General features: G+C 47.0%; 1 protein-coding gene across 1 annotated transcript; it reads right to left on the bottom strand.

The window, feature by feature from the left end:
* Positions 1-200: 200 nt before the first annotated feature.
* LOC120990629 (gastrula zinc finger protein XlCGF71.1-like) lies at positions 201-15,076 on the bottom strand. The gene is made up of 3 exons (XM_040419548.1): positions 15,031-15,076; positions 2,553-3,245; positions 201-205 (listed from the first exon to the last, which is right to left on the bottom strand). The coding sequence occupies exons 2-3, from the start codon at positions 3,232-3,234 to the stop codon at positions 201-203; spliced, it is 687 nt and encodes a 228-aa protein (XP_040275482.1). The 5' UTR covers positions 3,235-3,245; positions 15,031-15,076.
* Between the last annotated feature and the right edge of the window lie 7,603 nt (positions 15,077-22,679).

The raw sequence follows: 22,679 nt of genomic DNA, 5'->3' as shown, positions 1-22,679 counted from the left end.
TCGTGAGACAGAATGTCACCCCCCTGTTGACTAAATGTAAAAGCAAAATTGGTGATTGGCAGAAGATACCTATTGGACAGGCGGATAGAATTGCATTAATAAAAATGGTTTTGCTTCCCCAGATTTTGTATATTTTGGCGGCCTGTCCAGTTTGGATAGAGGATCGTTTCTTTAACCATTTGGAACGACTGCTGAAGGATTTAATCTGGGGGGAAAAAAGGGTAAAAATTAAGCAAAAATATCTCTGGTTAGCGGAAGAGGATGGAGGACTATCGGTCCCTTTTTTTCAGGGATATTATTTGGCCTCTCAAGTTCAGTGGATAAAGTCAGGGGGAAATAAGATAAAATTATTTCTGGAGCGGGGCTTCAATGGTCCAAAATACGGCATATTTAGCATACTGGAGACGGGATTTATTAAAAACAAAGGGAAAAAATGCCCAATATGTTGAATGGTTAACTTGTCTTAGGCAAATATAAAAAAAAAATTCTAGGATTCTCGAACACTGTAAATTTTTCACCTTTGTGGAGTAATAGTAGCATAGGAGAATTTCAGTTGATCACTGATTATAAATACTGGGTAAAGTATGGTATTATTTATGTATCACAGTTAACAAAAAATGGAATAATTAGATCACTAAAAGAATTATGTCCTGGAATAAATATAGATTTAATGAGCCAATACCGCTATCATCAATTAAAACACGCATTCGAAGCTACACAAAATAGGGAGTATTTTATCACAACAAAACACGTGTCACGTGTTACGACCTCTGCCTGCGTTAGAAACATTTAGGCTTCTGCCACTCCTCTGTGCAGGGCCTGGCACTTCTCTGCCTGACATACTGTTAGATCAAATAAATAAAAAGGAAAATAAAACACATCACAAAAGACTTTACAAGAAAAAACTGCACCGCAGAGCGGCAAATGTATTTTTTCTTTTCCCATTAAAACACCGCACAAAAGCCTTTACAACAGATTATGGCACAGCAGAGCGGCAAATGTACTTTTTCTTTTTGTGCTAATACACGTCACAAAAAGCTTAACAAGAAATAACTGCACCACTGAGTGTAAAATATATATATATTTTTTCCGCTAAAACACCCCACAAAAGCCTTTATTACAGATAAGTGCACCGCACAAGGGCAAATAACACTTATAAATATTTCCTTGTAATAACCCCTTTTAATGCCTGTATCAAACAGCACTTGCACCCCAATAAGAACGGTTTGCTGGAATTACAGAGCTGTATAATGGCAATTTGGGTGCCCAGTCAGTGTTGCAAGGTCTAATAGTAATGTTCCTATTACCCAGGCTGTCACCTTTCCCAAAAGAACCCTGTTCAACAGAAATGCTGTGAAATGATTCCTCCCTATCCTTTCCCTACACCTTGAATAATCTTTCCCCGCACTTGTAAATCGTTTTTTCTATCACTGTCCCTAGCGCCTGCAGGCACGTCTCTCCCTGCACTAAGTACGCTGGTGAATGGCAGAATCTAAGATGGCTGCCGTATTTATAGGGCTGTGAAATCACAGGGCTGGCTGGCTGCTGCCACGAAGCGCGAGGAAATTCGCATTCAGTGCGAATTAATTTTTTCGCTCATCTCTAGTTAAAATGTTTCTCTTCTTCGTGAATTCTCTCATGTGCAACAAGATGGGATTTCCGTGTAAAACATTTCCCACATTCTGAACACAAATATGGCTTCTCTCCTGAGTGAATTCTCTCATGTGTAACACGATGTGATTTTTCTATAAAACATTTCCCACATACTGAACATGAATACTGCTTCTCTCCTCTGTGAATTCTTTCATGTGTAACAAGATATGATTTTTGTGTAAAACATTTTCCGCATTCAGAACATGAATACGGCTTCTCTCCTGTGTGAATTCTCTCGTGTGTAACAAGATTTGATTTTTGTGTAAAACATTTCCCACATTCTGAACATGAATACAGCTTCTCTCCTGTGTGAATTCGCTGATGTTTAACAAGATTTGACTTCTGTGTAAAACACTTCCCACATTCTGAACATGAATATGGTTTCTCTCCTGTATGACTTTTCTCATGTCTAACAAGATTTGATTTCTCAGAAAAGTCCTTCCCACATTCTGAACATGAATATGGTTTCTCTCCTGTGTGACTTCTCTCATGTGTAACAAGATCAGATTTTTGTATGAAACCTATCCCACATTCTGAACATGAATATGGCATTTCCCCTGTGTGAATTCTCTGATGTTTAACAAGATTCAGTTTGTGTGTAAAACAATTTCCACATTCTGAACATGAATACGGCTTCTCTCCTATGTGACTTATTTCATGTTTAACAAGATCAAATTTTTGTGTAAAAAATTTCCCACATTTTGAACATGAATACGGCTTCTCTCCTGTATGACTTTTCTTATGTTTAACAAGATGTGATTTTCGTGTAAAACATTTTTCACATTCTAAACATGAATACAGCTTCTCTCCTGTGTGAATTCTCTTGTGTATAACAAGATTAGATTTTTGTGTAAAACATTTCCCACACTCTGAACATGAATATGGTTTCTCCCCTGTGTGATGTCTCTTATGTGTAACAAGACTTGTTTTATCTGAAAAGCGCTTCCCACATTCTGAACATAAATACGGCTTCTCTCCTGTGTGAATTCTCTGATGTTTAATGAGCCCTGATTTTTGTGTACAACATTTCCCACATTCTGAACATGAATATGGCTTCTCTCCTGTGTGACGTCTTTCATGGGTAACAAGATCAGATTTTTGTGTAAAATACTTCCCACATTCTGAACAGGAGTATGGCTTCTCTCCAGTGTGAATTTTCTCATGTGTAATAAGATGTGATTTCCGTGTAAAACATTTCCCACATTCTGAACATGAATATGGCTTCTGTCCTGTGTGACCTTTCACATGTGCAACAAGATTTGATTTATCTGTAAAGCACTTCCCACATTCTGAACAGGAGTATGGCTTCTCACCAGTGTGAATTCTTCTGTTTGAAGAATGACCTGAACTTTTTGGGAACTCTTCACCGCATTGAAATCTTTCAACCCCTTTCTGACCTGTACTTGTGGTAACAATCTGTGATTGGTTAGAAGGTTCCTCATGATTAGGGGGATTATATGATAGATCTGTACTGTGAAGTCCTGAATGTACATTAAGGTTTTCTACTGGAGAGCGCTGCATAATGTCTTCATCTTCTGAGTTATAATTCAGTGATAATATGAAGTTTCCATCAGAATTCATACTGGGATTTTCTGTTAAGATAAAAATAGAAATTTATGAGTTTCTTCCAAATTACATAATTAGACAAATGTATAACATTTCCATCAGGCTGGAAGTTGATCCAGCATTAAGAAGAGATAAAAGCCATTCATTTAAAAAACAATCTTGGCTTTGGCTTAAAAAAAAAAAAAAACTACACCAAAAACTGTACATGTGATTTCCGGCTTATTAAGCTTTTGATAACTTTCTGAAAGTTAAAGATTTTTTACTTTTATTACATATCATGATTGGATAAAACACCAAACTTTGAAAAGTGTGACCATGTGTCACGGATGTAGTAGGGGAGAACACCAAAAGACAATCAAGAAGGAAGGGGAAAGACACTAGGCCTCACCGCTAGGGAACGAAAAGGGTCATTACCTATAAAACCCTGCTCCTGGCCCTAACTCCTATCCGTATGGGCACCTCTCGATGGTAGAGATACCCATACACGGGAACCTAGAAAACCCTGGTGACCCTCAGATGCCATAAAGATAATGACAGGGCAGAGACCACACCTGTTCCTTCCCTGGTGAAGGAACTAGCGTCTCACTGAGGCCTAGTAAACAACCGGGGGGGGGGGGATACAAAACACGACAAGCGGAACACTTAACTTCAGAGGGTGAAGGATGAACAGGACCTCAACACGAACCACACTCCAGCTCTTCCAAGACCAAATTAAGCCACCCCAAGCAAGGAGTGATGGGAAAAGTCAGACTAAATAGGGTGTGGTAGAGGTCACATGATCCACACCTAAACAGGAGGTGTGGACATACCAGCAACACACAGACAAAGTGAAACCAAAAGAGCCTGTTAGATCACTAATGCATAGATAATATTTCAGACCTTCTGGGACCTGTCACAGATGTGACACCATGTCTTGGAATCAAGCCTGTCTTCTGCCAACACATTTTGCCTTTAACACCAATTAGGCAAGGACATATGGCATACATACTTGCAGGGTGGCAATTCAGTAGCCAAGGACAGACCTCGTACATCTTTGGTACTGATTGCTGGATCTTAGGCTGGGTAACAGCTGACAATCTCAGAATTAAAACAAGACCATAGTCAAGGCTCTAGCACCAATATATCACGTGTTAGAGCCCTTAGAAACAGGTCTCAGTGAAAGCTGCATTTGTCTGAAGCTTTAATTGATGACCTGATTCCCTGTGACTATTAACTATCCTAAGAATAGGTCATCAATAGTAAAAAGCGTACAACCCCTTTAAGGCTATATTACACTCCCTGATGGATGAGAACTCATCCATTGCTGCTCATTTGCACTGACCTGCTGTGGAATAAAGGTTCCCTTACGTCCTACCAGCAGCACAGATGGGGTTAACTACAGTAGGTGTTTGTGACATTGTGTTTTCAGCACGACAGCGTCGCGCTGATACTCGGCGACGTGGTGCCGAGATCTCGCACTCACTGGGATAGCGACAGCACATCCCAGCAAGCGCGTCATAGAAGAGGCGGGAGATCCGACTTGGATTCCCGCCAATTCTACACGTGTGCGGCGTTTGTTATGAATCCTGAGGGGGAAGTCCCCGCCGGATTTTAAATAAAAATCCGGCCTGGGTCCCGCCCTCAGGAGCATACCGGGCCCTTAGGTCTGTTATGGGTTGTAAGGAGAGCCCCCCCTACGCCGAAAAAAACGGCGTAGGGGGTCCCCCTACAATCCATACCAGACCCGTATCCAAAGCACGCTACCCGGCCAGCCAGGAAGGGAGTGGGGACGAGCGAGCGCCCCCCCCCCCTCCTGAGCCGTACCAGGCTGCATGCCCTCAACATGGGGGGTTGGGTGCTCTGGGGCAGGGGGCGCACTGCGGCCCCCCCACCTCAGAGCACCCTGTCCCCATGTTGATGAGGACAGGGCCCCTTCCCGACAACCCTGGCCGTTGGTTGTCGGGGTATGCGGGCGGGAGGCTTAACGGAATCTGGGAGCCCCCTTTAATAAGGGGGGCCCCCAGATACCGGCCCCCCACCCTAAGTGAATGAGTATGGGGTACATCGTACCCCTACCCATTCACCTGCAAGAAAAGTGGTAAAAACACAAATAAACCACACAGTGTATTAAAATATTTTATTTTTCTGCTCCGGAGGCCGCCCCCTGTCTTCTTTATTAGCTCTTTTACCAGGGGGGGGCTCTTCTTCTTCCGATATCCCGACGGGTCTTCTCCGCTATCCGGGGGGGGTCTTCTCAACTCTCCGGGGTTCTCCTTCTGTCTTCTCCTTCTGTCTTGTTGTCTCCTTCTGTCTTCTGTCTCCGGGGGGGGCTCTTCTTCTTCCGATATCCCGACGGGTCTTCTCCGCTATCCGGGGGGGTCTTCTCAACTCTTCGGGGTTCTCCTTCTGTCTTCTCCTTCTGTTCTTCTTCTGTCTTCTCCTTCCTTCTTGTTGTCTCGGCGCACCCCGGTTCTTCGTCTCGCGAGACTCGGCGCACCCCGATTCTTCTCTCTGTTGTTGACTCGGCGCACCCCGGTTCTTCGTCTCGCGAGACTCGGCGCACCCCGATTCTTCGTCTCGCGAGAACCGGGGTGCGCCGAGTCAACAACAGAGAGAAGAATCGGGGTGCGCCGAGTCTCGCGAGACGAAGAACCGGGGTGCGCCGAGACAACAAGAAGGAAGGAGAAGACAGAAGAAGAACAGAAGGAGAAGACAGAAGAGTTGAGAAGACCCCCCCGGATAGCGGAGAAGACCCGTCGGGATATCGGAAGAAGAAGAGCCCCCCCCGGAGACAGAAGACAGAAGGAGACAACAAGACAGAAGGAGAAGACAGAAGGAGAACCCCGGAGACAGAAGACAGAAGGAGACAACAAGACAGAAGGAGAAGACAGAAGGAGACAACAAGACAGAAGGAGAAGACAGAAGGAGAACCCCGGAGAGTTGAGAAGACCCCCCCCGGATAGCGGAGAAGACCCGTCGGGATATCGGAAGAAGAAGAGCCCCCCCCTGGTAAAAGAGCTAATAAAGAAGACAGGGGGCGGCCTCCGGAGCAGAAAAATAAAATATTTTAATACACTGTGTGGTTTATTTGTGTTTTTACCACTTTTCTTGCAGGTGAATGGGTAGGGGTACGATGTACCCCATACTCATTCACTTAGGGTGGGGGGCCGGTATCTGGGGGCCCCCCTTATTAAAGGGGGCTCCCAGATTCCGTTAAGCCTCCCGCCCGCATACCCCGACAACCAACGGCCAGGGTTGTCGGGAAGGGGCCCTGTCCTCATCAACATGGGGACAGGGTGCTCTGAGGTGGGGGGGCCGCAGTGCGCCCCCTGCCCCAGAGCACCCAACCCCCCATGTTGAGGGCATGCAGCCTGGTACGGCTCAGGAGGGGGGGGGGGGGGGCGCTCGCTCGTCCCCACTCCCTTCCTGGCTGGCCGGGTAGCGTGCTTTGGATACGGGTCTGGTATGGATTGTAGGGGGACCCCCTACGCCGTTTTTTTCGGCGTAGGGGGGGCTCTCCTTACAACCCATAACAGACCTAAGGGCCCGGTATGCTCCTGAGGGCGGGACCCAGGCCGGATTTTTATTTAAAATCCGGCGGGGACTTCCCCCTCAGGATTCATAACAAACGCCGCACACGTGTAGAATTGGCGGGAATCCAAGTCGGATCTCCCGCCTCTTCTATGACGCGCTTGCTCTCCATCGCGGCAAGCCAGCTCGGCGCTGGCTCCCGCGATGGGGCTCGTATGTGCTCAATCTCGCCGAGAAATACGGCGAGATTGACACAAAATCGGGTTCACCTACTGTACCCCCCATGGACTGGTAGGACCGGCGGAAGTTTAATGAGCACAAGTACCAATATTAAACTTTACTCCCCTACAAAAGGAGGGAACCTCCCCCCAGCCCACTGTGTTTTTTTGCTGTCCTCTGTTTTTTTTTTGGGGGGGGAAGCATGTATTCTTTTATACTGCTGGCTTCTGCAGTATTTCTCTTATATTTGCTCAAGCCCAGCTAACTTTTAGCAGGGCTGTTTTTTTCCTTTACCTCCCTCCTCTGTCTGTGCAGCAGTGCGGCACTCCGCCGTGTCTCCGTGGGCGCCGCCATCTTCCGGAAGTGGCGTTGGCCTCTCTGGCGTCACTTCCGGACCTCGGCCAGCGACGTTTCTCCGCTCTGGGAAGATTTTGCTTCCTCTGCGCCTGCATACTTGGCCCCCTGACTCCGGGGGATTGGGGAGGGAGGGGGATTACTGTATTAAATAGTAAAATATTATTTTATAAGGATCAGGGTAGATCCTTCCAGGGGGCGGGATCTCTGCCCAAGGGGGCAGAGCCTTGCCTATTTAAGGAGCCTCTGTTCTCATGCTCTTCCTCTGGCAGCACACGCCTCTCTCCAAGCTAGCTCGCAGAGCCTATCTAGTACATTGTACTCAGATTTCATTGCTACTAGCGGTTGCTTTCTGGCGTTTCCCTCGGTGGGCCTCTGCTTACATTTTTTTCTGGTATTCTTTTACTGGTGGCAGAATTTACTAATTCTTAATTCTTTACAGTTATGTAAAGAAGAGGAAACATCTGGCCTGTTTCGAATGCAGCGCTCTCCTGGACGAGAATTGTCCCTATTCCAGATGCGAAGGTGGTCGTAGGCCCCAACCATCCACTGAACCCACCATGCAAGAGATGTATGCATAGGTTAAAGGATACATGGATGAATCCATTAAGGGCGTCGTAAACCTATTGGACGAAAGGCTTCCTGCGCCCACCCAGGCACCTATGGATACCTCCGTACCCATCGAAAGACCCTCAGCCATTTCATTGGTCTCTTCCTTTTCGGACGAAGAGGAGTTAACCTCGTGTTTTTTCCCCCCAGAAAAAACACAGAAGTTGTTAAAGTCCATCAGGTCGGGGGACCATGATGTTGACGCTGGGGAGTCCTCCGATCCCGCCGGTCAGGCACAGAGTGTCTTTAAGGCGGATGAGACCCTTCTTTCCGTCATGAGGATGGAATGGAAAAGGCCTGAGAAGGGTCCGGTCTTGACCAAAAAATTCAAGACCATGTTTCTTATGGAAAAATCCTTGATGGAATCGTGGGGTTCCGTTCCCAAAAGGTGGACATGGCTATTGCCAAATTGTCCAGGCGCACTCTGGTGCCAGCAGACGATGGGTCTAGTCTGCAAGACCCCCTTGATAGGAGGGCAGAGTGCACTTTAAGAAGAAGCTATTCTGCAGCTGCAGCTTCCGCATCTACCGCTATTGCGGCCACTGAGGTTTCTTCCTTTCTCTGGGCCCGCCTAAACCAGATCCAGACGGATGTCGATCAGAGAATCTCGCGTGATGACATCTTGGCCGCTTTCAAGACCGCTAATCTAACGATGGATTTTCTGTGCGACACCGCACAATTACAATTAAAATTGGCGGCCAAATCCATGGCCCTGGTGTCAGCAGCCCGCAGGCCATTATGGCTCAAACCATGGGTCGCTGACAATGCTTCCAAATATAACCTGTGCGGTCTCCCCTTTGAGCCGGACCGCTTGTTCGGCTCAGAATTAGATAAAATCATGGAGGGCCTCTCCGATAAGAAGGGCAAAAGTCTCCCCCAGCAGCCCTTTCGGGGGCGGGGCAGGCAAGACCGTGGCGGTAGGTCTGGCCAACACGCAAGATCGAGTAGAGACTGCGGGGCGCAGCGAAGAAATTCGAAGTGCCCTCGCAGAGGAGCCAAGGAGGCAAAGCCCTCCTGACTATGGGCCTCCCCACGGCTCTTGGTTAACCCCCGCTACTCCTGCCGTCCTTCCAGAAGTATTTCAGATCCCTTGCCCCCTTGTATCTGTCGGGGGGCGTCTGGTCCACTTCAAGGAAATTTGGGCCCAGGAAATTCTGGACCCTTGGGTCCTAAAGGTCATATCCGAGGGCTACCTAATCAGTCTCAAATCTCCTCCCCCAGACAGATTAATCACCAATCAGCGCTTACAACCAGCCAAGCAGGCAATTCTGGAGTCCTACATTCAGGACTACATTCTCAAGGGCGCACTGGAGGAGGTTCCGGCAGGAGAACGGGGCTTAGGGATTTATTCTCCGGTTTTTCTAGCCCCCAAAAAATCTGGAGATCTCTGGATGATTATCGATTTGAGATTTTTTAATCGATATATAAAGAAGGCAAAGTTTCGTATGGAAACTATCAGGTCAGTGGTTCACGTTCTCAATCCTGGAGACGTGATGGCAACTCTGGACCTCAAGGATGCGTATCTTCACATCCCGATCCATCCTGCTTCCAGGAAGTATCTCAGAATCGCGGTCCTGGTCTCGAGGGTCCGCAGGCACCTCCAGTTCGTCGCCTTGCCCTTCGGGATCTCTTCTGCTCCTCTCACCTTCACCAAGGTAGTGGTTTCGGTGGCGGCAGCTTTGAGACTTCAGGGACTGACCATAATTCCAAATCTGGACAATTGGCTCCTAAAGGCCTCTTCGGTTCCAGTCCTTTCCCACCATCTTCATAATGCTATCTCCTTTCTGGTCCGCCTAGGGTGGATCATCAACTGGCAGAAGTTGAACGTGAGCCCGTCGACTTCAGTAACCTACCTAGGGTTTATAGTCGACTCAGTTGGGATGTCCCTCCTGGGTCATATTGACAACGGACGCGTCCCAAGTAGGCTGGGGCGCTCACCTAGACGATTCCCCAGTCCAGGGGACTTGGTCTCCTCTGGAGCAGCTACTCTCTTCCAATCTCCGCGAGAATCGAGCCATCCGGCTAGCACCCCTTCACTTCGCCCCCCGAATCTAGGGCAGGGCGGTGAAAGTACAGACAATATGACTGCGGTTCTGTACATCAACAAGCAGGGTGGCACAAGATCTCTACCCCTTCTTTCGGAGATTGGGATGATTCTTTGGTGGGCAGAGTCGAACCTTTCCCACCTGTCTGCCATCCACATTCGGGGTTCCCTCAATATGATCGCGGATATTTCTCGGCCCACGAACCCTAAACCATTTTTCTACAAGACCGGGTTCTCCTAACATTTCTTCCATACTTCAGGCCCAAGGTTCCATCGTTTCAAAACATCAACCAAGTTATTTCATTGCCAGTTTTGTATTCTCTTTCTACCTCCTCCAGAGATCCAGTCAAACATCTGTTGGATATCTCGAGATGCCTCCAGATCTATGTGGATAGATCTAGGGAGTTCAGGATAGATGAGAACCTCTTTATCCTGTTTGCCGGTAAGTCTAAAGGCCGTAAGGCATCCAAGACTTCTATTAGTCGCTGGATTAAGGAGGCCATAAGAGAGTCCTTCGTTTCCCAGGCATTGGATCCTCCAGAGTTTGTGAAGGCCCATTCCACTAGGGCCATCTCTACTTCTTTTGCTGTAAATCTGCCTCCTGGAACTCTGAATCTACCTTCATCTCCCACTACAGACTGGAAACCAGGGTAGCTGAGTTTTCGGCCTTTGGGCAGACTATTCTTAGTTCTGCCAGGCATGAGGGCCCTCCCTAGGGGTTCTTCTTGCTATCTCCCCATCTGTGCTGCTGGTAGGACGTAAGGGAATCGTTAATTTCTAACGATAATTTGTTTTTCCTTAGTAAAGTTATTCTTGCTATAAACACAGTGGGCTGGGTGGCGGTTCCCTCCTTTTGTAGGGGAGTAAAGTTTATTATTGGTACTTTGGTACTTGGGCTCATTAAACTTCCGCCGGACCTACCAGTCCACGGGGGGGGGGTCGGGGGGTAGTTAACCCCATCCGTGCTGCTGTTAGGACTAAGGGAAAACAAATTATCGTTAGAAACTTTCAGCACCTTGTTGGGACCATTAAACAAAAAATTCAGGATGTTCTAAGGGGAACGAGGGTCCTATCAAGAATTACGAACGTGGAGCTAATGAAGTGTCCTGTGAGTGCAGGTAATCATCACTGAGACATCTGTGTGTGTACAATAATTACATCTGGCATAGTAGCCTCCTAATGATCATGGATCTGAAGACTGGTGCGCACCGAAAGAAAGCCCAAAAAAACACAACAACCAATCCTCGTGGCCCCTTAAAGACCAATAATTTTTTGGTATTCTGATTGTTACATTCCAAGACCCACAACTTTTTTATGTTTTGGTCGATGCAGCTGTAGGAATGCTTATTTTTTTGTGTACCACTTTGAGGTACATGTAATTTATTTTTTCGATCATTTTTTGGAATACAAAAAACAAATCAGGTGAGACCAAATATGTATTTATCACCGTTTAGTACTTCTACACAACAAATATTTTATAAATATATCTTATGCAAGTAATTAATTGTTGTGTTTTCCCATATCAAGACACACAACTGCATGGTCAAGTCCTCTTAGCCAATTTGTTTATGAATCCTTCCCTTGCAGATCAGTTTCGCACATACATGCTAACTGTCTTCCCTGGGGCACATGGGATTTTCCAGCAGGACAATACGAAATGTCACATGGCTAGAAATGTCCGACCTTATTGAGTCCCCTTCAGGCGTCTAGCTGCTGTTTCGTGCTGCACGAGAGGTTACTCTGGATATTAGCTGGTGGTCATAATAATGTGACTCCAATGTTTATTTTCTATTTCTATCCTGGTACCCATATGAGGGCTTGTTGTTTTGCAAAATGAGTTGTCATTATTTCTTGTAACATTTTGGGGAACATATAATTTACTGACTAATTTTAAAAGGGTTTTCCAGAAGTTAGAGGTTGATAAACTTATCCTCAGGATAGGTCATCAATATTAGATCGGCTTTTAGAATAGGCTGCGGTGCTCCGGTGAGCGCTACAGTCTCATCCTAGGCCACTGACATCAAATACTGTACATCGGTCACGTGACCTCACTGTAAGTCAGTTCCAAGTGAATGAGCCTGGACTGCAATACCAAGCACAGCCACTAATACGATAAACAGCGCTGTCTTTGGTATGCTGTGAAAAGGCTGCAGCATTCTTCTGTTGTCGTTATGATTGCGCAAGAACTAAATATGAGAACTATTTATGGTAGAAATTTTAAAGAAATTGAATTTTTATTTTATTTTGTGGGAAGGATTTTTTATGAAATCTATGGAACACAAAAATACTTTTCTTTGCCCTCCTAGAGAACTTAAAGCTGCAATTCTTTGATTGCTTGTATAGTGCTTTCCAATTCATACTTAGAGGTTGTAGTCGCTACACATATGACAACTCTCCTGCCCTCATACTACTGACTGACAGTAATAGGGAGAAAGCTGTCAATCAGCAGCAGGTGGGCAGTAAGATCCCCATCTCCGGACTCCTAGAAACTCACACTGCACTGCCACAATCAGTGACTTCTCCAGAACTACTGCAGAGTCACACATATGTGATAGACCAGAGACATCAGCCGGTCACCGCTCAGAGAGGGGGCATAAGGGGGGAAAGGTTCCCTCCATAGACCCTTATAGGAGATCCCCAGAAGACATGTTCCCGGAGAGCTGTATAGTGGGCACTAGATTATAGACATCAGCCGGTCACCGCTCAGAGAGGGGGCATACGGGGGGAAAGGTTCCCTCCATAGACCCTTATAGGAGACCCCCAGAATACATGTTCCCGGAGAGCTGTATAGTGGGCACTAGATTATAGACATCAGCCGTCACCGCTCAGAGAGGGGGCATAAGGGGGGAAAGGTTCCCTCCATAGACCCTTATAGGAGACCCCCAGAAGACATGTTCCCGGAGAGCTGTATAGTGGGCACTAGATTATAGACATCAGCCGGTCACCGCTCAGAGAGGGGGCATAAGGGGGAAGGTTCCCTCCATAGACCCTTATAGGAGACCCCCAGAAGACATGTTCCCGGAGAGCTGTATAGTGGGCACTAGATTATAGACATCAGCCGTCACCGCTCAGAGAGGGGGCATAAGGGGGGAAAGGTTCCCTCCATAGACCCTTATAGGAGATCCCCAGAAGACATGTTCCCGGAGAGCTGTATAGTGGGCACTAGATTATAGACATCAGCCTGTCACCGCTCAGAGAGGGGGCATAAGGGGGCAAAGGTTCCTTCATAGACCCTTATAGGAGACCCCCAGAAGACATGTTCCCGGAGAGCTGTATAGTGGGCACTAGATTATAGACATCAGCCTGTCACCGCTCAGAGAGGGGGCATAAGGGGGGAAAGGTTCCCTCCATAGACCCTTATAGGAGATCCCCAGAAGACATGTTCCCGGAGAGCTGTATAGTGGGCACTAGATTATAGACATCAGCCTGTCACCGCTCAGAGAGGGGGCATAAGGGGGCAAAGGTTCCTTCAATAGACCCTTATAAGAGACCCCCAGAAGACATGTTCCCAGAGAGCTGTATAGTGGGCACTAGATGATAGACATCAGCCTGTCACCGCTCAGAGAGGGGGCATAAGGGGGCAAAGGTTCCCTCAATAGACCCTTATAAGAGACCCCCAGAAGACATGTTCCCAGAGAGCTGTATAGTGGGCACTAGATGATAGACATCTGACTGCTGATATCACAGCCTAAGGTTGTTCTATAGGAAAGTCCTGAAGACAACATGTCCCCCTGTCACTTGTGTGCAGAGTTGTCAGGAGACCTTGTGTGTTGTCAGATGTCTCCTCAGTTCTTGATCCCAAGTCTCATATATGAAATATAGAAGTAAGATGAGGAGCTTTCTTCTCTGCTGGTAATAATGGGGGATTTCTTAATTAATTTATTTGATTTAACAGTTTACAAAGAAAAATACAAAAATGCCTGGATTTCTTCTGAATGTCTGCTGACGAGCCCAAAATGATGCTTCAAGACTATGTACACCTTTGGGGAATTTTTATTTATTATTGCATTGTACTCATTTTGAGACAAAAATATTTTTTTTACAATTGATCTTTATTAAAAATGTTGAGCCCCTTTCTCTGTACAGCCTTGAGATTCTCTAGTAGCAGGCTCTGTATTTCTGCTATTTTCCGTCAGGCAGCTCAGATGACGGCTATTTATTTATGACCTTGTAAACACTATTATAGCTCTGCTCTTATATTACTGATAAGAATGTGGCTTAACCAAGTGTTTTGAGCTATTAGGAATTTAGAGATAAGGGTTATTACATAACCAACACAAACTGAAAGGGAAAGTAGGATTCACATAGCTACAAGTTAACGGTGCATAACCTTTAAAGGGGTCGTTTCACTTTAGCAAACAGCATTTACCATGTAGAGGAAGTTAATAAAAGCCATTTACTAATGTATTGTGATTTTCCATAGTGCTTACTTTGCTGGCTGGATTCATTTTTCCATCACATTATACACTTCTCGTTTTCATGGTTACGACCACCCTACAATCCATCAGTAGTGGTCATGCTTGCACACTATAGAAAAAAACTCCAGCCTATGTGCACCCCCACGGTCCCGGACGGCGCATTTTCCTATAGTGTGCAAGCATGACCACCACTGATGGATTGCAGGGTGGTCGTAACCATGGAAACAAGCAGTGTATAATTTGATGGAAAAATGAATCCAGCCAGCAAAGGAGGCAATATGGATAATAACAATATATTAGTAAGTGGCTTGTATTAACTTTCTCTACATGATAAATGCCACTTACTGAAGTGGGACAACCCCTATAACTCTCTCCTGCACAATGAGGTACATTTATTCATCATGATAGCACAAAATCTGTGCCCTCATAGTCCCCAGTGGGTGTGTGGATGTGACTGACCGTCATGTCCTGCAGGAACAGCCGGGATCAGAGAAGAATCTGATCAGAGATCGCCGTCAGCTGGATAAGGAGAACACTTCATGATGTGATGGGGACATCTCCAATCAGAGAGCAGCAGCCGGATATCAGATTCTCCTCCTGCCCTGAAGGCACCAAGGACAGAATCTGAAGTCACTTTCTCCATTCATGATTCCATACCTGTGGTGACATCTCCTGGAATGTCCTCCTCCACCTCACTCTTACACGGGGGATCACCCATCATCCTCTCTTCTTCATCCTCCTCTTTAATATCAGTCAGATCTTCTCCCTGATTTGTCATCTGTAACAATTCAGGACAATACAGCAGACAGGTGGGAAATCTAACAGATCCACAGAAGAGACCCCCACAATCTATGACCCCTCTATGACTGCAGGACCCCCCTATATAGATGTGTATAGGGCTCAGCTCCATCTACCTGAGGGTTCTCTGGGACCTTCTCCTCTGGACAGTCCTGGGAATACAGAGGACGGGGACATCTCTCTGGTGGATTTCTCCTCCTGGATCCATCTGTGGAGACACAAGCACACAGTGACTGAATACATGGCCTCCTGTAGATCTGTCTATAGATCAGACAAAACAACTACTCCCAGTCTCCTCTCCACCAGGCTCCGGTAAAATGCACATGCCTGGTATCCGTGTTTGGCAGATCCTTGATTTGCTGACCACAAAAACGTATATGGTTGTGTGCTGGAGCCCTAATATCAATTGAATTCCTAGTTGGATCTGTTTTTCATCACTAAGGCTGATTTCACACTTTAGTATTTGGTCAGTTATTTTATTAGTTACTAGTAGAAGGACTCGGCTTCGCACGGGTATATTTCATCCATTTCATTTAATGTTTGTGTGTGTCGTTAAAAGATATCGACAGTATCCCCCATAACAGTGACATTTACAGCACCCCGCCCCTTTAACAGTGAACTCCAGTCCCCCACCCCTTAACATTGACCTCCCCCCACAGTGCTCCACCTCCTTAAAATGGGACCTCCACAGCAGCCCATCCCCTTCATTTTGACCTTCACAGCAGTCCGCCCCTTTAACAGTGAGTTTCACAGCACCCCACTCCCTTGACAGTGACCACCTCAGGGGCCCGCCCCCTTAACAGTGACCTCCACAGTCCCCGCTGCCTTAACAGTGACCTTCACAGCAGTTTCCCCTTTAATAGTGGCCCCTGCCCCCTTAACAGTGACCTCCACATTACCCGCCCCTTTAAGTGACCTCCACAGCACCTGCCCCTTTAATGCTAGGGCTACACGACGACATGTGTCGCACAACATTTTGTCTCAACAATTTTTATAATGATAGGCTATGGTGTCGCGCTGTGACTGAGACACGACAGTCGCAAAATATCCATGCAAGATGGATGCATGTGGCATCATAGTTGTGCCTTAGGTGTCGTGCTACTTACTGTCGCGTGACACATGTCGTCGTGTAGCACTAGCCTAAAGCTGACCTACAACAGTGAAGAAAAATGGCTGGGTTGTTATGGAAACCTGGCGTAAAACTGTGTGTATGTGGAGACTATGGGCATACGAGCTTCTATTGGCTGGTAAGGGTCATGTGACCGTGTGTATGGCATTTGGGATATGAGTGAAAGACTTGCAGGCTTGTATTGGCTAATGCAGGTAATTTTTTGGGAATATCTCAGGGACAGTAAGTCCTAGAGAGCTGAGACCCGGTCTAAAACCTTCACGGACACCTGATTTACACCTGTGTGCCAAATTTGGTGAAGATCGGTCCAGTCGTTTGGTCACAGATAAAGAACAGCCAGACACTCATTTTTATAATATAAGAGATTGTCAGCCAAAACTATTAGTGAAGCCTCCAAAGAGATCAGGTATAATGGAAAGATCTGCTCCTGTTCTGTGTTTTTCACCCGTACCTGGTGCTGGCTCACAATAACTGATGGAAATAACGGATCAAATACTGAAGAGTGAACTCAGCCTTATCTGGACAGTTTTTAAGAGCAGATCAGTCACTGGTTATCTAAGAGCACGTTCACACATAGCAGATCAGCTGCAGACATTTCTGTGACTGTCCCGCTACCCTGAATGTGGCTTGTAATAATCCATGCACCTGCTGCAGGAGGGTCCGACCTCCTCCTCCAGTCACGTGTAGCAGGTTGTATCTTCTCTGCTTGTGGAGTGACTAGAGGATCCCAGACAATAAGGGCAGGAGAACGACTGGAGAGTCACTATGATGGACTCTCCTTATAAAAGTAAGGACCTGTTCACACCACGTCTGAGCCTCCAGCAGAACATATGTTTTCTACGCGCCACAGTGGATGGGGCGCCATAAGGGTCTGGGGTGCTTTTTCCTTCAGTGGAAGAATAAAGTTTCAGGAAGTGCAGGGGCGTCAAACGGCCGCTGGCTATGTCCAGATGTTGCAGAGAGCATTCCTCATGACTGAGGGCCCTTGTCTGTGTGGTAACGACTGGGTTTTTCAACAGGACAACGCTACAGTACACATTGCCCGCAGGACAAGGGACTTCTTCCAGGAGAAGAACATCACTCTTTTGGCCCATCCTTCGAGTTCTCCTGATCTAAATCCAATTGAGAACCTTTGGGGATGGATGGCAAGGGAAGTTTACAAAAATAGACAACAGTTCCAGACAGTAGATGGCCTTCGTGCGGCCGTCTTCACCACTTGGAGAAATGTTCCCACTCACCTCATGGAAACGCTTGCATCAAGCATGCCGAAACAATAACGGCGGAGCTACTCATTACTGAGTTCATGTTTGGAAGTTGGATTTCTGTTTTGGGAAGGGGGGGGGTTTAGTTTTTTTTTGGAGGTGTGGTCCTAAACTTTTGATCAGCTGAAAAACAGCCTGTTTCAGTTTATTCGTTGTTTTCATTAAATTGAATGCTCAAAAAATGTTTTGTCTCCCTCCCATTTCTTCTTGTTGTATGTTGAAGCTCTACTTGGAACCTTGTTAAGATCCAGCCATGCTAAATATGATTTTTTGAAATTTTTCAAGTGGTCTTAAACTTTTGATCAGGACTGGGTGTGCAGAGGATTTCCTAATATCTCCCTCTGACAGAAGCTCAGACGTCAGGCTCTATACAGTCACACAGGGGCGGACATTGCCCAGAAGCTCCATGTATAATCTACAATGTATACACTGCGGAACACGGATTTCAGAGGACGCCTCTCATAATAATAATATTTATTTATATAGCGCCACCATATTCCTGTCACGGCCTTTGATGTGTGCCGTGACACTTTCGCCGCGCATGCTGGTTGCTTGTGGCAACTTGTTGATATATATGTGTGTGCGCTTTCCCTTTAAGGATGTTTCCTTTCCCTGCTTTGGTGTGCACAGGGTTAAGGTGTGTTTGCTAGGTGTGGTGGGTGTGACCTCAGGCCTCCTTATATGTTGGTGTGTTGGAGCCTGTGGTCAGTTGGATTTTGTCAGTCTGTGTAGGAGCTCTGCTCCCTGGCTGAATGTCTATGTCTGTGTGAGTCACCCTTATTTATTATATTGTTTCCCTTGCTCTGTGTGTCCCCTCCGGCGTGTTTCTGTTTTCCCTCTCCCACCTGGTGTATGTTGTTATGGTGTGGGCCTTGTTTGGAGGTTATTGTGTTGTTGTGTGTTGGCTCCGCAAGGGGCGTGCTTTCCCGGAGGGGTTTAAGCAAACATATAGACAGTGCGTTTCCGGTCCATCTCGTCGGTGGCAGGTAAGTTCTGGTAACCTAGGTTGTCTGTTGCCTTTTGTTACTTACCTGTCGTTCGGCTATGAACCCTGTCTAGTTGGTGACCAGCTGCTGGGCTTCTGGAGACGCCTGTCATCCATGTCGTGGATGCACATGTATTCTCTGCCCTGTCATCAGGCCTAGGGCGTAGCAGGGATAGCAGGGTCCTAGGTTGGTGAGCATGAGCCCCCTTACCTTCTGAGGCGGCTCATGTGCTAGGAGTCTAGGGAGAGCTCAGGGTTACATTAGGAGGTGACCTGCTCCCTGTTCTCTGCTTTCCTGCATTGCAGCGAACGCCGAGGCACGGTGGGGGGTTTCCCCCACTCCCCGCCGTGAAATTATAATAAATAATGGCTCCGCAGTCCCGCGCCTTCGAAAGAGGGTGCAGCATGTATGGCCTGCCGTTTTGGGCATACATGCGCGTTCTCTGGAGGGAGAGCGTTATGGGGGTTCACCGTTAACGGCACGGTGAGTGTTTTTTTCCCCGCCATTCGTTTTTACCGTTGGTTGTGTTGGTGCCCCCTTGTCCCTCTCTATGTTCCTATCTCTGGTCGTCTGCTGGCAGCATTCATTTGGTGTTCCGGCTGTGTGCTGGTTGGGGAGTGGCTGCTCGGCAGCGACCTGGAGTGGGAGTGTGTTTTGAGTCGGGCGCGGTGTCCAGTATGTCCTTCAGACTGCTTAGCTGGCTGGCGGCCAGGGACCTAGGTGATGGTCCTGGCTTGCTGGCGGCAGTCTAGGAGGGACATGCTGACACTGACATTTCCCATCCCCCCTCCCATTGTTTGTTGTGCCCCACCAACTTCCCCTTTTGTTGTTGGGGGGGGGGGCTTTGAGGGGTGGGAATGTCACGGCCTTTGGTGTGTGCCGTGACACTTTCGCCTTCTGAGGCGGCTCATGCGCTAGGAGTCTAGGGAGAGCTCAGGGTTACATTAGGATGTGACCTGCTCCCTGTTCTCTGCTTTCCTGCATTGCAGCGAACGCCAAGGCACTCGCCGCCGTGACAATTCCACAGCACTTTACAAATTCATAGGGTTCACGTACAAAAGAAAAGTATCTGACTAATATACAACTGAAACACTAGGAGTCAGGGCCCTGCTCGCAAGAGCTTACAATCTATGAGGAATTGGGGGTGACACATAAGGTAGTTGATTGTGATAAGTAGGATTTGAGCCATTATTGAACTGACAGGAGTGGTGCCGGCCGATATGCTTCAGGTTTGGGACTACTAGAAAATCGAGTTCAGGCAAGAGGAGTTGGTGGGGGAAAGGTTTAGTCAGGGAAAAGTCATTTTAGGTAGCTTGATAAGCCTGCCTGAAAAGATGTGTTTTTAAGGCACGTTTGAAGGTGAAGTTGTGAATGGACCTAATATTCTGGGGCAGAATATTCCAGAGAGTAGGTGCAGCTCGAGAAAAGTCTTGAAGACGGGAGTGAGAGGTACGAATTATGGAGGCTATTAATCTTATGTCGCTAACAGAACAATGAGCACGAGTAGGGTGGTAGATGGAGATAAGGGAGGAGATGTATGGAGGTGCAGTACTGTGGAGAGCTTTGTGCATGAGGGGGAGAAGTGTGGACTGTATTCTGTGGCGGATGGGCAACCAGTCAAGTGACTGGCACAGACTAGTAGAAATAGTGTAGCGGTTGGATAGATGAGCCTGGCTGCAGCATTTAGGACAGACTGAAGGGGGGAGAGATTAGTCAGAGGGAGACGATTAGTAATGCGTTGCAGTAGTCAAGACGAGAATGAATCAAGGCAACAAGATATTTTGCAGTTTCCACCGTAAGAAAAGGGCGGATTCTGGCGATATTCTTGAGGTGTAGATGACAAGAGCGTGTAAGTGACTGAATATGAGGAAGAAAGGAAATATCAGAGTCAAATGTGGCCCCAAGACAGCGGGCATGTTGCACAGGAGTTATGATAGTGCTGCAGACTGAAATTGAAATATCAAGTTTAGATGGGTTAGTAGATGGGGAAAGACAAGAAGTTCAGTTTTTGAGAGGTTCAGTTTTAGATACAGAGAGGACATGATGTTAGAGACAGCTGCCAGACAATTACTGGTGTTTTGGAGTAAAGCAGGGGTGATGTCAGGGGATGAAGTGTATAGTTGGGTGTCGTCAGCATAGACATGGCATCGAAAAGCCAAATCTACTGATAGTCTGTCCGATGGGGGCAGTATAGAGGGAGAAGAGTAGAGGACCTAGTACTCAGTCCTGAGGAATGCCAACATCAAGAGGAAGAGGAGAAGAAGAGCCAGCGAATGATACACTAAAGGAGCGGCCAGAGAGATAGGAAGAGACCCAAGAGAGGGCAGTGTCCTTAAGGCCAATTGAGTGGAGCATGGTGAGGGAGTTTATGGTCTATGGTATTGAACGCTGCAGAGAGATCCAGCAGAATCAGTAGAGAATAGTCACCATTTATTTTTGTTGTTAGATTAGTAAGAGCAGTTTCTGAAGAGTAAAGAGGGCAAAAGGCAGATTGTAAGGGGTCAAGAAGAGAGTTTGCAGAGAGATAGCTTATTAAGTGAGAGCAGACAAGGAGTTTAGAGATGAAGGGGAGGTTATAAACAGGTCAGTAGTTAGCAGCACAGGTCGGGTCAAGAGATGGTTTCTTTAGTAGTGGGGTTATAACAGAGTGATTGAAAGAGGAGGGAAAGATACCATAAGAGAGAGGGAGGTTAAAAATTGTAGGTAGGTGAGTGATGACAGCAGGGGAGAGGGACTGGAGGAGGTGTGATGGAATAGGATCACTGCTACAGGTCGTGGGTTGAGAAGAGAGAAGCCTGGAGACTTCTTCCTCTGTTACAGGGTCAAAAGAGGAGAGAGAGCATGTGGAGGAATGGGAGGGAGGAGGATTGAAATTATTTGGGGACTGGGAGATTATTTCCTGCCGGATACTGCCAATCTTGTCTCTGAAGTAGCTGGCCATGCTATCAGCGCAGAGGTCAGTGACAGGTTCTGGAACTTTAGGGCTTAGAAGGGAATGTAAAGTGTCAGAGTCATTTTGTTATTTGAGAGTGAGGAGAGGAGAGAGGTGAAGTACTTTTGTTTGGCAATGTTGAGAGCCGAATTGTATGTTTTGAGCATAAATTTATAATGGAGGAAGTCTGCTGATATTTGCGATTTTCTCCATAAGCGTTCTGCACATCTGGAGCAGCGCTGGAGAAAACGCGTTTCAGGTGTGTGCCAGGGCTGCCGTGTTATGTGTAGGGAGGGTCGGATCGATATTGGAGCAACTTCCTCTAGGGTGGTTTTGAGGGTCTGGTTGTAATGATTGGCAGCCAAGTCTGGACAGGGGAGGGAAGAGATTGGGGTAAGAGCTAATTGTAGGGGGTTAATGGTGTGTAGGTTTCTGGAAGTGTGAAAAGTAGGATTGTCATGAGAAAAGTGAGAGGTCTTAGTAAATGAAAGAAGATTGTGGTCAGAAAGTGGGAAGAATAAGTTACTAAAGTTTGAGACTGAGCAGTGATGGAAGAAGACTAGATCGAGTGTATTGCCCTGTTCATGCATCGCAGAGGAAGTCAGTTGTGATAGGCCAAGAGAGGAGGTTAAAGAAAGAAAGTGAGCGGCTGATGGGGAGATGGGATCAATGGGGATATTAAAGTGTCCAAACTAAGATCACACTGTGGCTGTTGCCGCAGGCAACGACATGGGTGGCTACCATGTCCTGGGAGTCAGCCCGCAGGCCGGGACACTGCCACCACATGTACACAATACAACCAAACGTTGCCACGGACAGCCACAGTGCAGGGAAAATGTCAGTGCACACCAAACATGAACAAAGTGCACACAGACATACAAAAGTGCTACAAACGTGCACATAACTCCAAGGGAACCGCACACATAGCTGTTGTCCGCGGCAACCGCACCTGAGGCCAACTACATTATGCCTCAAGCTGCGGTTGACACTACAACCCAAAACCGCGGGCAACAGTATGCGGCTCCCAAGGAGTCACGGCCATAACCGTGGCAGTGACACGTGTATACACTGCACATGACGGGTCTTACCCTGTGATATAAGAGGCTGGTGCTCCTCCATTACATGTCACTGCACACACGTGTATACACTGCACATGACGGTTCTTACCTTGTGATATAAGAGGCTGGAGCTCCTCCATT

This window comes from Bufo bufo, chromosome 2, assembly GCF_905171765.1.
Source record: "Bufo bufo chromosome 2, aBufBuf1.1, whole genome shotgun sequence".
NCBI classification, from domain to species: Eukaryota; Metazoa; Chordata; class Amphibia; order Anura; family Bufonidae; genus Bufo; species Bufo bufo.
This window is presented reverse-complemented; position numbering and strand designations above follow the sequence as displayed.